The 15,669-nt window shown below is 44.8% G+C and overlaps 1 protein-coding gene across 1 annotated transcript; it reads right to left on the bottom strand.

Moving 5' to 3' along the window:
- Positions 1-12,065: 12,065 nt before the first annotated feature.
- Positions 12,066-14,917, bottom strand: LOC124544792 (glucose dehydrogenase [FAD, quinone]-like). The gene has a single exon (XM_047123474.1). The coding sequence runs from the start codon at positions 14,908-14,910 to the stop codon at positions 13,024-13,026; it is 1,887 nt and encodes a 628-aa protein (XP_046979430.1). The 5' UTR covers positions 14,911-14,917; the 3' UTR covers positions 12,066-13,023.
- Between the last annotated feature and the right edge of the window lie 752 nt (positions 14,918-15,669).

Here is a 15,669-nt window from a genome sequence, read left to right as displayed (position 1 = left end):
ATATGCACAATCAAAATACATTTTTCGACACTAAAATGCCTAGATTTGTGTATAAATTGTTCTAAAATTCACCCTGTAGTTCATAAAAAAAAATGACTTGTCATTAAAATCCGGGCCCTAGTCATCATCATCAGTGTTCTGCCTGCAGGCAGGTTTTCACGTGGTAGTTCTCCAGGCTGTCCGGTCTTCTGCCATCCTCTTCAGGTCTGCATAATTTCCTCTGCCCTTTATGTCGTCTATCATCTTGTATCTCCTTCTTCATCTTAGTCTGCTCCCACAAACCAATCCTTCCAAAGCATCTGCTAGCAAGCACTCCCTTCTCAGTGAATGTCCCAACCAGTTCTTTTTCCTTTCTCTTTCAACCTTCAGCAGACATCTTCTCTCATCAGCCCTTTCCAATACTCTTTCATTACTCATTCTTTCCATCCAGCTTATTCTCTCCATTCTCCTCCACATCCACATCTCAAATGCTTCTAACCTTTTTTCATCCTCTCGTCTCAGCATCCATGTTTCTGCCCCATATAGTACCACACTCCAGACAAAACATTTGCCAAACCTTTACCTTAGACCTTTATCTAATTTGCCACATCTACTCCTTGTGTTGAATGCCTTTCGCAATAATCTCTTCAAAGTATGTGTCAAACAACAGTGGGGAAAGGGAACAACCTTGTCTAACACCTCATCCAATGCTGCTTCCTTCTGACATTTCATTTCCAATCCTTATCCTTATTTTCTGGTGTAAAAATAGATTCTATATCAGTCGTCTCTCTTTCCAACCTACTCCTTTCCTCTTCAAAATATCCATCAGCTTGTTCCACTGAACTCTGTTCAAAATGGTTCAAATGGCTCTGAGCACTATGGGACTCAACTGCTGTGGTCATCAGTCCCCTAGAACTTGGAACTACTTAAACCTAACTAACCTAAGGACATCACACACATCCATGATGCCAGAGGCAGGATTCGAACCTGCGACCGTAGCAGTCGCGCGGTTCCAGACTGTAGCGCCTAGAACCGCTTGGCCACTCCGGCCGGCACTGGACTCTGTCAAAAGCCTTTTCTAAATCTATAAAAACAGCAAAGATTTTCTCCATATATCTTTCCCCTATAGTTCTTAACAAGCCAGTAGCATCTCTTGTTCCTTTTCCTCTTCTAAATCCGAACTGCTCCTCTGCAATCCCTCTATCCAGCTTGCCATATAGCCTTCTATTCAACACTCTCAGCAAGATTTTAGCTGTATGAGAAATTAGACTGATGGTCCGGTGCTCTTCACATTTTTTAGTGTTTCTCTTTTTCTCTACTGGTGTCGTAACTGTTGCAAGGAAGTCCTCAGGCCATTCCCCTTTGCCATATATGTCGTTACAGAGGTAGACTATTTCTTTTTTTGTCTTGTTTCCCAGACTCTTCAACAATTCTGCTGGCAAATCATCAATTCCACATGCCTTCCTATTCTTCACCTACTTCAGCGCTTTTTCTACTTCTGCTTCCAAGATAGTGAATCCCTTTCCATCTTCCGGCACATATTACTCCTCTTCAACCTTAATTTATCTTTGTATTTCATCCCCCTTATACATTCAATACATTCTTGCCATCTTTTCAATACCTCCTGTGGTTCTTCTTCTAAAATGTAAACACACTTAAAAGGCAAAGAAACTGGTACACCTGCCTAATATCATGTAGGAGTCCTGCGAGCCGATGTGCTCGATAATGTTTACCCTGGAGAGTTTGGTGGCCAGCAGAAGTGTTTAAATTCAGAAGAGTTGTTCCTGGAAACACTCGGTAGCAATTCTGGACGTGTCCGTCTGAATACACAATGGACACGAATGGATGCAGGTGATCAGACAGGATGCTTATGTACGTGTCACGTGTCAGAGTCGTATCTAGACGTATCAGCGGTGCCATATCACCCCAACTGCACACGCCCCACCAACATGAACAGTCCCCTCCTGAGAAGCAGGATCCATGAATTCGTAAGGTTGTCTCCATACCCGCAAGTCCATCCAAACGATATAATTTGAAACGAGACCCTTCCGACCATGTAACGTGTTTCCAGTCATTAACTGTCTAATGTCGGTGTTGATGGGTCCTGGCGAAGCGTAAAGCTTTTTGTCGTGCAGTCATTAAGGGTACACCAGTGAGCATTCGGCTCCGAAAGCCCATATCGATGGTGTTTCGTTGAATGGTTCGGTCGCTGACACTTGTTGATGGCCCAGCATCGAAATCTGTATCAATTTGCGGAAGGCTGTCAGTTCTACAACGTTGAACGATTCTCTTCAGTCGTCGTTGGTCCCGTTCTTGCACGATCTTTTTTCCGGCCGCAACGATGTCGGAGATTTGATATTTTACTGCATTCGTGATATTCACGGTACACTCGTAAAATGGTCGTACGGGAAGATTCCCACTTCATGGCTACCTCGGAGATGCTGTGTGCCATCGCTCGTGCGCCGACTATAACACCACGTTGAAACTAACTTAAATCTTGATAACCTGCCATTGTAGCAGCAGTAACCGACCTCAAAACTGCGCCAGACACTTGTTGTCTTGTACATATCTCTGTATTTGAATACGCATGCCTATAACAGTTTCTGTGCCGCTTTAGTGTAGTAAAAGTGTATCTCCAAGAGCAAATTTTCCTATAAGCGTTGTGTAACTTTGGGGGGAGGGGGGGGGGGGGGGGGGGGAGGTGGGGCTGATGGCCCCACGTGTGGCAGTTCAGAAGGCGGCGGCCAGACCGGTCAGACGAGAAGAGTGCAACGACTGCTCCGCACCGCTCGCGAACGGAGCACGTGCCAACCTTGACCCCCGGGCGTCAGGTAGTTCTGTTGACAATGCCACTCACAGTTATAGTATTTCATAAAGGTCGCGCGGCTGCCGCACTCAGCTGCAGAGCTGACGCAGTTTTTGTTGTTCTATGCACGACGCTCCGGAAACCGGCGAACTGTCCTGTAGGATGATAGCACATGACGCAGTTATATACAGCAAGATGGCCCTGCTCAGAAACTGGTTACGAAACGCACGGAGCCTTGCAGATGATCAGTGCGAGGTTCAAAGTTTCGCAGCTATCTCCAAACATAAATCCACGCAACGTAACATGCGTAGATAGACGAAAAGGTTACATACAATTTAAATCGATGCTTGGCGATCAGCAAATAATAATAATAATATACCCCAGAAGACATGACAATGTAGCAAAAATAATACATCAACAACTTGCCATACAACATAAACTAATAAAACAACACGTTCCCATATACAAGTATGCACCACAAAATGTACTGGAGAATGATGAACACAAATTATACTGGAACAGAACTATTACAACAGATAAAACAACACCACATAACAAACCTGACATCATACCCACCAACAGAAAGAAGAAATTAACACAACTAATCGAAATATCCATACCCAATACAACAAACATACAGAAGAAAACAGGAGAAAAAATTGAAAAATACATCCGACTGGCTCAGGAAGTCAAAGACATGTGGCATCTGGATAAAGTTGACAGCATACCAATTATACTATCAACTAAAGGAGTCATACCACGCAATATCCACCAGTACATCAACGCAATACAGCTGCATCCAAACGTTTATATACAACTACAGAAATCTGTAATTATTGATACATGTTCAATTACCTGAAAGGTAATACAGTTAAAAGGAAGTTACGCTTGATCAAGGTCCGCCACACTTTCCATTTTTAACCAGACATAACGTCTGAGAAAGGAAAGAATTAATAATAATAATAATAAATAAATCAGGAAGAGCTTCCGTCCGGAAGGTAGAACGACCACATAAATCTACCAACGAGTAAGGCAGATGCCAGACTGTGATTTGTTGGAAGAATCTGAAGCACGGAATAGCGGAATAGGTAGCTTACAGTACTTTCGTTCGACAGATTCTTGAGTAATTTTGTCGGCCTGACAACCTCAACCATTTAATAAACGCAAGAAATTGAAGAGTTTCAGAGAGTAGCTGCGCGATTCGCGACAGGTTCGTTTGGTCGGGGTGAAAGTGTCGCAGGAATGCTTAACAAACTGAAGGGTCATAGCCTAGAGCCTAGTCACTAAATTTCGAGAGCTCACTTTCCAAAGCACTCAGAAAACAAAGAGATTCCGCTAACAGACATCTCGAGTAATGTCCACGACGATAAAATTAGAGAAATTCGGTCTCATACCGAGGGGTACACAAATTCATCTCCTATGTATCATTCCGAAAGGGGATGTTAAGACGTGGAAAAGATCTCAGTACACTATGTACTCTTCGCCACATAACAATAAAATTTGTCTGTAAAATTTTGAGTGTCTGCCCATGGGATTATCAAACAAGCGCGCAGAAGAACAAACGAAATTTATCAAATTTAACCACACTTTTGAAACAGGTCTCAGGCCATATGTACACCGTCGCGGCGTATTTTGACATTAGTAGGGTTGGGTGCCAATAAAGACAAAGCATTTTTAGCATTGTGTATAAAGCAGAAAATAAATCAAGACGCTGATCCACGGAATGTTCAGATTGGGAGCTAAATATATCAATTAAAATCTGAATCACGAAATATCACACTCAGACTCTGATGACTGCATCAGTTTTCTCCGAATTGACAGTCTAACTTTTGTTAAGTTGTTGAAATTACTTCGCCTTCACATCGATGCCAGTTTCTCAACCATTAAATGTATCATTGAAATACCTGGCAAGTGGAGCAGATTTCAAAGTCTTCAAATTTGTGGATTGTACGTCATGCATAAAACAATGATTTTTTTTCTTCGTGTCTTCCTGTGTAATGTTTGGATGGGAATCATGCAACCTCTCCCCTGTTTTGGTAACGACCTGTGATATTTTCTTTTTCCCATATAATCCTTTGATCGTAATGGCCGCAACTGTGACAACTTAAAATACAAAGAGGTAAGCAACAATAAAAAATCTTTTTCGGTTAAAATTATGCTTCGAAATATCTACATTCGTACGGTCCGTCACTTCGGAAGTCCGGCAATTAGCCGTCTTTTGACAAACATACGCCTAAACGGTCAAATGTATTTCTCAAACCAGATTTCAAACAAAACATCTTTCAAGCACGTTAAATAGTCTTTTTTAACAAGCACGTCAAACATACCAGCACAATGCCAAACAATTTGACAAACAGACGAAATTTGACAAACTGTTTCGTCATTATGGGGAGCCTTTAATATTCGATGGAAAGTGGAGAAAATTTTGCGAATTGCAAAGTTTAATATAGGAAGATTGCACAAAAATTACCATACTTTAGATGACTAGCACCCTCAAACGAGAACATTCATGTCCTCAGATTTTCGTATTTTGCTGTCATTCGACTGTACTATCAATACAATCTTCCTGCCGCTGACTGAGTTGAACAACGTTTAAAGAAAGAAATATAGAGTTCAAGAGTAATGTATACGATTAAAATACATATTTAATTTTGAGAAGGATACCAACTATTTCTTTGTACTCTGTGTCTTAAAAAAACGTATTTTTCAGAAATTTTGAATCAAATTATCTAATAATGAAAATGTAAACCTTATATGCGGTAATTATCACAAAACAGCGAATTCACCTCTTTTCATCTTTCAGTGGCAATACCTTTCCGCCTCTTATAACTTCACTTAAAATGACCAAAACAGCTTCGACATACGAGTAAACAACGACAGATACGAGGATCGTTCATACAGGAAAAACAATTGCAATTTCAGTATTAGCTGATAAACTTGTTTCGGTGTTTTCAATTGACACAAAATATCTGAGGCTGGCAACTTAAGAAAGTCAGATTGTATATTACTAACGGTTATGAAGCACAGGAACTTGATGGGTATCATTAGTAGATGCAAAACTAAAAGCTGTCTCTCAGTGTGTAAGGTAATACATTTTTTATTAACAGTTATAAAGACATTACATTGTTTGCAACATTACTGCACTAAAGTATTGTTTAAGCATTAGTAGCGACTTCAAGTCACCGGGAGAGTATAGAGAATTTAACTAATCTGAAAGGATACTGCATTCAAGGACTTTATCCTTTTACATTTTACATCATTCTTCTACTTAAGAAGGTTGCCAAACAGAATAAACAGGAGGGGAGAGAGACAGAGAGAGAGAGATTAAATACAGATATACACGATTCGTGATTAGACATAATCAAATAATCAAGAAACTCGGAGAGAGATGGTAAAACAAGGATGCAAAAGTTTTTGTATTTCCTTTCGTCTTCCTATTTCACGCCACTCCAGTGTTTATATTTGTAAAAATAAACCCGAAGGCTCAGAAAGGTTTGGTCTTCATTTGGAATTGATTTTAACTAAGTGAACTTGTAATATCTAGCACTGTGAACCGAAGCTGCAGAGTTCATTTGAGCTGCAACAAATTCTTCGTGGGCATGTACGGGGATGACGTCGGGCACGGAGTTGTATTTACAACTACGTTCGCCATCCTCCATGAAAAATCCGCGAATTATACTAATGAAGACAGTATTGGGTGGTTCAGACGGAATCGACTATGCAGCAGTACCTACCTATCGCTGTCGAGTGGTGCAAACACTTTAAATGTGTCCACAGCAGCTTCAGCGCTGAGCAGAGGTCAGGGACGCCTCTGCTAGCAGTGGACGATAAAATGTCAACTGCCACTCGCCAGTCAAAGAAGGCCGCCGCGTATCAGAAAAGAAGATGTCACGTAAGAGAAGATTACGTAAAGAAATAAACTGCCCATCATTAACACTGACGTGCGTCATACTGTTCTGGATGCCTCGTTTACTTACTTCTTGAACAAAATCCAAGCAATAAAATTCACATCTGTGACGTCTAGGACGAAAAAAAAAATCTATTCTTTCAGCACTGCCAAACAGGACAAAACCCATATTCGATCGCTTTCACCTGCACAATGAGGTTCTGTGCAGACGGACCGCCGCCATTTTCTTTGCCACTGGACCAGTGTTTCTTGAAAGGATAAAAGTAGTTCCGATATCTTTCGTGTTCAGTGCTATATTAATCTGATGTAACACCTTCCATGAATATCCATGATTATCTAGGGAAATCGCACAAACCTTCCTAGAAAACTGCGTGACGAAATTATTACTTGCATGGTAAGAATAATCAGAAAATGGAAATGGAAAAGGTTCTAAGTGCCAAATATCGCAATTCTCAGGAGAATCAGAAAACAGCCTGTCTCTTCTTGTACATAACTTATTTGTATCCAAAAAAATTAGAAAGTATTCTGCTACCACAGAAATATGCCGCTCAGCCCATTACCGCAAAAAATTAGAGGAACGAGAAAATAAATAATTTACGAAGAATGTTCTGAAGGGCCGTACCAGGAAACTGGCTGGTTCTAAGTGTCAATAAGAAAGTTATTGTTTGAAGTGCCATTAATACTGAGGAACTAAGTTTTATTTGTGATAATACAAGTATATACATACAGCAGCAATAGCTTAACTAGTAGAAATCTAGTGAACAAAAACCATTTCTCATTTCTTTTCAGTTTTCTACAAAAGAATAACAAAATTAAATCCAAGCAAAAAATCCTTTGGTATTGACTTCTGTTCCGTACACATCTCAATTCTTGGGATCAGATGTTACACAGTTTAGTATAATTTCTTATGTTATTGAGGAAGAAATGGCAACATCATCATCAAGTTTTTCTGCTTTGTAACCTACAAACATTTGAAAAGAAAGACGGCTTGGCATACATCTGCCATAATCTTTCATCTTATGAAGATACTAGCATTTTTTCGCTCTTCTGTTTGAGAGTAAGAATTTTTAATAACTGTTCCAGATGGATGAGTATGAAACACTTTGATCATACTGCATTTGCTAAACGCCTGCATTGACAAAAACGTTTCAGCAGCGCCTTTAAATAAAAAAAATTCAGTTGTATGCATTGGAATTACAGGGAATGGCTTTAGCGGACTCAACAATATCTTGTGTACATCTTGCGAAACAAAAGCCTTGATTACCTTTCTACGTTCCTCTATAATTGAAAAACCTGTCGCTGCTCAAAACGCAATGCCCACTCAGCAAAAACTTGTGTAATATGTCACCAAACCATCCTAGGCTAAATTGAGGAGGTCTTGACGCACAGCACTTGGAACTCAACAGGGAAGGACTGCTTGCCACATAGACAATGCGCCATGCCATCTGGTAATGTCTGAATCGTTTCCTCCGTGATTCGACACTTGGACCAAGTCTAGGGAAATGTAACAGAGTACCGAGAACAATAACTCTAACACAATAACTCTGAAAACACGTTTCGAGGAAAAAGTGGCAATTTCCACTGTTCAGTTGTCGAAGGTGTTTCATTGCGTTCCACAGTGTACATCATAGCTCCCAGAAAAACAAAAGCCCTCAGCATGGAATGAGATTTTCACTCTGCAGCGGAGTGTGCGCAGATATGAAACTTCCTGGCAGATTAAAACTGCGTGCCGGACCGAGACTCGAACTCGGGACCTTTGCCTTTCGCGGGCAAGTGCTCTACCAGCTGAGCTATCCAAGCACGACTCACGCCCCGTCCTCATAGCTTTACTTCTGCCAGTATGGAGCTGTGAGGACGGGGCGTGAGTCGTGCTTGGATAGATAAGCTGGTAGAGCAGTTGCCCGCGAAAGGCAAAGGTCCCGAGTTCGAGTCTCGGTCCGGCACGCAGTTTTAATCTGCCAGGAAGTTTCAGCCCTCGGCATGTTTATTTTATTTTGACACCTCCACTAAATTCATCGGATCTTGTAGCTTCAAATTTTATTCTCTTCTCAAGCACGTTAAAATTTTTTCTTTGACTTTGAAGGATTGTCCATCGTGACTCCGTGCCACAGGTGCAACTGCGAGAAAATGTGAGAAGGAAACGGTCTGAAATGTGGCGAGACAAATCATGGCTCTTGCATCACGATAGCACACCCATCCCTTTTGGTGGGTGACTATCGGACAAAAAACGAAAGCAGTGTGCTGCCTCATCGTCCGTGCTGTCCAGCCCTGGCTCCTGCGGACTTCTGTTAATTTGCAGAGTTGAAAACTCCGTTGAAAGGACGAAGATTTGAAACGATAGACGAGATAAAAGAGAAGACGCAGAGGGGCGTACCGAGACTGCTTCTGGAAGTGGAAACGGCGGTTGGAGCGGTGTATCCGTTGTGGAGGAGAGTATTTCGACAGAGAGCATGCAAGACCGGTAAAAGGTAAGAGCAGAAAATTTCTGAGGACGAAGTTCTGGAATTTTTTGAATTATCAGTCATACGAATTTTGCGAACATGGAGTTCTTAATTTTATTGTAGTGATGTGTCACTACTCGAAGGAGTAAGGAAGATCTGGAATTGGCTACCCTCCAACTTTGGTCACGTTATACATGCAGTTCTGGATCAGTTTGTCAAGGACAGGGGAAGAAATCGAGTGCTGCTCTGTGTGAGTGTGGAAGGTGGGGGGATGATCCAGTTGAATCATTTAATGCCTAAGGCAGCATGTCCAGGGTGGAGCCTGAAACCTGGTTAGGATTTTCTCGGGTTTCTAGTGGGTATGGTAGAAAAGAAGGAAGACAGGCTTTAACATCCCGTCATCAAAGATGTCATTGGAGATGAAATGAAAACTGGCAGATAATCCGGACGGAAAGTTTGTAACGCCGGAAATGCATATCCTCCTATTTCCATCTATTGTACTATTATTTTTTATCCTTGTTTTGTTACCTCAAGATATGACATTTCTGTCTCTTTATATATTGTCATTGTTTTACTGTTTGTATATATATATTTATGCACTTACGTCGATGTATAATTGCTTTGTTTCGTAAATATTATTTGTATTTTTACGCTGGGTCTTGCCTAGGGAAAACTGCTATCGAACGATTACATCGATGGGTCGTGTGAAGAATCAAAGTGTGTAGGATCTTTGGTAGTGTTAACTCTGCCGCGTGGAGCGCGGGCAGAGCAAGAGGGAGTCCGGCTGGAGTAGCGAGTGGAGCAGGTGTGTTGTGTGACGCTCCCGCGAGTTGCCGCGCTTTCGGGGTTTGGCAGCATGTAATTGCGCTCGACTTGCGATAATAGTTTCTGACATGGTGTCGCGGACGGGAAGCATTAGCCGGCGCACATCAAGAGCCCGTTTCGTCTGGTGACCGTGTCGAGAAGAAGGCGCGCCAACATCCAGCTTCTGCAACAGCGACGGCCGACAATGAGTGACTGTCGCCACCTCCTCGATCGACGGCTTCAAACCTTCAATCAACCAACAAGGAAGACTAAAAGCACGTAAAGTTTCAGAACTGTATGGCAGACCTCAGCTTTTCAAATTGTTCCATTTGCTTCGCAAAATTACAGCAACTTAGCATGAACCTTTGTTGCTCATTGTCCCAATTGCATTGCCAAGCAGGGTCCCTTCCTTTTCCGAAATGAACCCGAGTGTCGTTGAAATTCAAACGCCAGCATTAAAATAATATAATTAGATTTCACTGCTTTAATTTCAAAGTTCAGTTAAAGTATTCATAGCTGGCTACAATATTTAGGTCACACGAGCACAAATTAAGAGTGCGAGTTTTGTTAGCATATTTTAGCTTACCTGTGACTGCAGCTCAGCTTGGTACGTACTAAATTTTACTATTGTTAATTGTTCAGAATCATTTAATTCAAGTTCAAAGTTAAATCTCTTGTTTCTAAATTGCGCAAAGTCAAGTTGCTTTTGAAATGATTGTTGAGGTAGTCCAAGACTAACCGTATTTTACTGAATTTCGATGTGCTTAAGAAAGAAAGCTTCTTATTAATTTCAGTCACTAAATTAACTTTCAGTTTTCCGGTTTTATTAATTCTTTTGCAAAATTAAGTCAGAGTGTAGCGAAATTTATTACTTCTGCCAAACTTTCAGTTTTCACACTACACGTGTCAACCTTCAGTTGCCACGCTTCTAGTGCTAATTATATGTGTAATTACCTTTCTTTTTCAGTTACTATAGTAACTGTCCTTAGGTCTGGCGACCGTAATTTCCCCCAAATATCTAATTACCGCTAGTTAATTGTTAACGTAACGGCCGCACATTTACTTTCTTTATTAACTTTACCCCTTTTCAAAATTAATTTCCACCAGTTTCATTTGCATTTTTCCTTTCATTTAGATGTAACCCTTTCCTCCCTCTTTACCGACAGATTAACTTCGGTGACGATTGCTTTCCCAAATTTCCATTAGGTACAAGCGGTTTAATTTTTCACTGTCATTAAGGTCGATAAGTGAGGGGGAGGTTACAAGTTCCGTTGACGAATCATATAAATACAATACCGAGGCAGCCATTCTCAACAAATGGCACTTAATGGCTGCTGTTTCGACTGGATAACACAACATGTGAATATAACAGACGATAATGGGAGGAGGAACAGTGATCTGTGACGAGGGTTGCTACTGGTTGCTGCTTAAGAACGAATGATCTGTTTACAACCCTCTGCGTTCACCAACGCGCGGAATGAACAAGACAAATACGCATATTTTTGAGGAGCTGTTTTACCTGGACAAAAATTCGTTATCTTGTTTCTGTCATCCTTGCCACAGCTCCCATCTGAAGCATACTGAACTAGCATGTAATTTAACAGTTATGAAATATCTTTAGGTTTCTAATTTTATGCTGCTAATGTTAAAATTGTACATTCATGAGATTTTACAAGAAAAACTTATTTATTCTTGAGGTGTATTAGTATCAAAATACTTTAGAAATAGTATTACACGATGAGATTACAATACGAAGTAAAGACGAAGACTAGATTGTGACTTACAGAGATGACACAGGTCACTACGAAGCAGTCTGGAAGGAAATGGGGTGTCACTTGGTTATTCTGTAACTCAAACTTAATTTGTGGAGAAAGTATACACCCACCGTTTTCCACTGTTAAGCTAACACCGAGTCGTAGAGAGAACACAGCAGTAGCTTTCGCCACAGTCGACGACTGTATCACTAACCAGTCGACTACACCACACGCAGCCTGAAGATTGTTTCAAACGATCGCAGATTCAGAATGTCTCGAACCTCCTTCATCTCGTCGCCATTGGACTATAAGCCGCAATCCCAATGCTGCCGGCGTTTGGTTTCCGCCCGAAGCCAGGGACACAGACAGAAACATGCCAGTTAAAACAGGACTTTATGTAATATGTGAAAACATACACGAATGCACAGAACTGTAGGACAGTGTATTAAGGTATTTACACAATACTATGTTGACGAGAAAAATGTCTGCATCAATGAAATTCAAACGATGTAAATGAGGTGGTCGTGTTTGGCGCACTGCACTTTGGTATCTTTACAATGCATTAAATGATAAAAGTAATCATTTCCACCTCTACTGTTTATTACTTTAGCTGTATAGTTCTAGTTAATGCTTGTACGAGATAGACTTGTTGAGGACACACGGGCTATTTTTAAATGCTACAGGTATACAGTATGACAGAGAGTGTGTCAGCAAATTCAAAATATCGGTTCTCAACATCTGACATGGTAGATGAAGACACAAAGAGACAAGATATATATCGGAAAGCGTAGTGACGCTGTCCTTATCGCGAAGTTTCGTTTCCACAGTGGTTTACTAGTCAACGTCCTATAGGAAGTGCTGTGATCTTGCGTTCCTCCAACTTTTAGACTGATAAATCGACCCGTTTACTGGAAGCCTGCAGTTCAAGGTGCACTGCGAACAATCTCCACGTTTGTAACATTAGAATACGAGTACCGGAAGCGAAACAAATGATAAGTGATAGAAAAAAAATTCTAGGACCAACTGAGGATTCATCTAGTCCACAGGAGTATAATGACAAGATGAGCGGAGCTCGTTGCTCAGTTCCGATACATAGCAACTGTTCGTGCATCGACGTACAATGGCTCTAATATTTTAAATGGGTTAATAGTGTGAAACTGATTTCCACACACCTGTCGCACTTCAGAATAACCTGTGAGTCCAGAACTGGACAATCTCGTGTACGGGTTCGATAAAAGTTTGCAGATAAAGTAATAAACAGACGAGATGGAAACAGTGACTTGTTCGTTTAATCAGTTCATGCGTGTGAAGAAAATTGTTTTTCCGCACTGTCTACCCAAAGAGGTCGCCAGGAGTAATCCACTGGTCTCGTATCATGTCAGAGGCTTTCTCTGCCACCATGATGGTCGGAGCGTTGGTGTTGGCAGTGGGCAGCACCGGCAGTACGGAGGAGTCGGCGACCCGGAGGCCGTTCACGCCGCGCACTCTGAGCTGCGGGTCGACGACGGCGGCGGGGTCGGAGTCCGGGCCCATTTTGCACGTGCCGCCGAAGTGCCACAGGGACATGGTGTGCTGGCGGAGCGCGCACTCCAGGTACTCGTCAGACATCAGCTTGAGGTGCTTGCAGGCCGGGAACGGGTACGGGTTGACGTGGGAGCCCAGCTTCTGCATCGTCTCCGTGGCGCTGAGCCTACCGCCGAATTTCGCCGCCTCGACCAGCGTCCGGACGTCGTCCGGGTGCGCGAGGTAGTTGGGGAAGATACGCGGTGGAGAACTGGGGTCGGCGTCCCTCAGCCGCACGGTTCCCCTGCTCTTGGGGTGCATCAGAGTGGCGAGCGCGGTGAAGCCGTCGCGGTAGAGCACCGGTTCGTAGACGGCGCTGTAGAACTCGTCGCTGAGGCCGAGCACGCCCTTGAGGTAGACGCCGCCGTCGACCGTCTCCGGCACAGCCGAGAGGTACAGCGCCACCTCGGGGTACGACGTGTCGTTAGAGTAGTCGGTGTTGACGAAGGCGAGGGTCTCTGCGATTCCAGTCGTCATGAGTGGGCCCTCGTTACGGACCAGGAAGTCGAAGACATTCTTGGTGTTGAGCTGGCGCGGAACGACCAGAGAAACCGGGAACTCGACGAGATAGAGCAGCCCGCCCATTGCGATGTGATCTTGTAGGTTGTCTCCCACCCGCAGATCCGCCACGACCGGGGAGATGCCTACTTCGTCGAGGTGCTCCTTCGGCCCGATGCCGGACAGCATGAGCAGCTTGGGCGAGTTTACGGCGCCGGCGGAGACGACGATCTCTTTGGTGGCGCGGACCGTGTAGCGGCGACCGCCCTTGGTGAACACCACGTGCGTGGCGTTCTTGGACTGGGGGTCCACCAGCAGTCTCTCGACGACGGAGTGCATGCTGATGTCGAGGTTGGGCCTGTCGGCGGCGGGCTCCAGGAAGGCCTTGGCCGTGCTGCACCGGAAGCCGTCGCGCACGGTGCCCGCGAAACGCGCGAAGCCGTACTGCGTCTCGCCGTTGTAGTCGACGACGTCGTAGCCCAGCTCGCGGCCGGCGTCGAGCAGCGCGTCCGCCATCGGCGTGCGGTAGCGGTACTCGTCGACGGTGAGGTAGCCGCCGGTGGCGTGGTGGCGCGCGTCGGCGCGCAGCCGCGCCGGCCGCGCGTCCTCCGACTTCTTGAAGTAGGGCAGCACCTCGTCGTAGGACCAGCCGGCGTTGCCCGCCGCCGCCCAGCCGTCGTAGTCGCGCCGGTTGCCGCGCACGTACAGCATGCCGTTGAGCAGGCTGGTGCCGCCGAGCGCGCGGCCCTGCGGCCAGCGGCAGCGGCCGGCGTCCATGGCGCGGCAGAAGGCCGGCGACGGCTCGGCGCGGAACTGCCAGTCGTCGGCGGAGCCCGGCAGCGTGGCGCCCAGCGCCGGGATGTCGGCGAGCGCGGAGCCGCGGCCGCCCGCCTCCAGCAGCAGCACGCGCCAGCGCGGCGCCTCGCTCAGCCGGCTGGCCAGCACGGCGCCCGCCGAGCCGCCGCCCACCACCACGAAGTCGTACTCGGGCGCCAGCTGCCGGCCCAGGGCGGCCAGGTCGCGCGGCCGCTGCGCGTACAGGTCGGGCCGCAGGTGGCGCACGGCCAGCTCGAAGACGGCGGCGGTGACCAGGCCCAGCTGCGCCGTGATGAAGATGCGCCGCGCCGTGAAGCCGGCGCCTCGCGCCGCACCACTCATGGCTGACGCCACTGCTGCGGTCACCACACACAAACGTCTCAGCTCAGCACTAGGCGAGATCATTGTTTCGAAGACAAAACTGCTTCAGCTCGAAGTACTTTCTTTATACAGGGTGTTATAAAAAGGTACGGCCAAACTTTCAGGAAACATTCCTCACACACAAATAAAGAAAATATCTTATGTGGACATGTGTCCGGAAACGCTTAATTTCCATGTTACAGCTCATTTTAGTTTCGTCACTATGTACTGTACTTCCTCGATTCACCGCCAGTTGGTCCAATTAAAGGAAGGTAATGTTGACTTCGGTGCTTGTGTTGACATGCGACTCGTTGCTCTACAGTACTAGCATCAAGAACATTAGTACGTAGCATCAACAGGTTAGTGTTCATCACGAACGTGGTTTTGCAGTCAGTGCCATGTTTACAAATGCGGAGTTGGCAGATGCCCATTTGATGTATAGATTAGCACGGGGCAATAGCCGTGGCGCGGTACGTTTGTATCGAGACAGATTTCCAGAACGAAGGTGTCCCGACAGGAAGACGTTCGAAGCAATTGATCGGCGTCGTAGGGAGCACGGAACATTCCAGCCAATGACTCGCGACTGGGGCGGACCTAGAACGACGAGGACACGTGCAATGGACGAGGCAATTCTTCGTGCAGTTGACGATAACCCTAATGTCAGCGTCAGAGAAGTTGCTGCTGTACAAGGTAACGTTGACCAAGTCACTGTATGGAGAGTGCTACGGGAGAACCAGTTGT

Source organism: Schistocerca americana, chromosome 8, assembly GCF_021461395.2.
Source record: "Schistocerca americana isolate TAMUIC-IGC-003095 chromosome 8, iqSchAmer2.1, whole genome shotgun sequence".
Classification (NCBI taxonomy): domain Eukaryota; kingdom Metazoa; phylum Arthropoda; class Insecta; order Orthoptera; family Acrididae; genus Schistocerca; species Schistocerca americana.
This window is presented reverse-complemented; position numbering and strand designations above follow the sequence as displayed.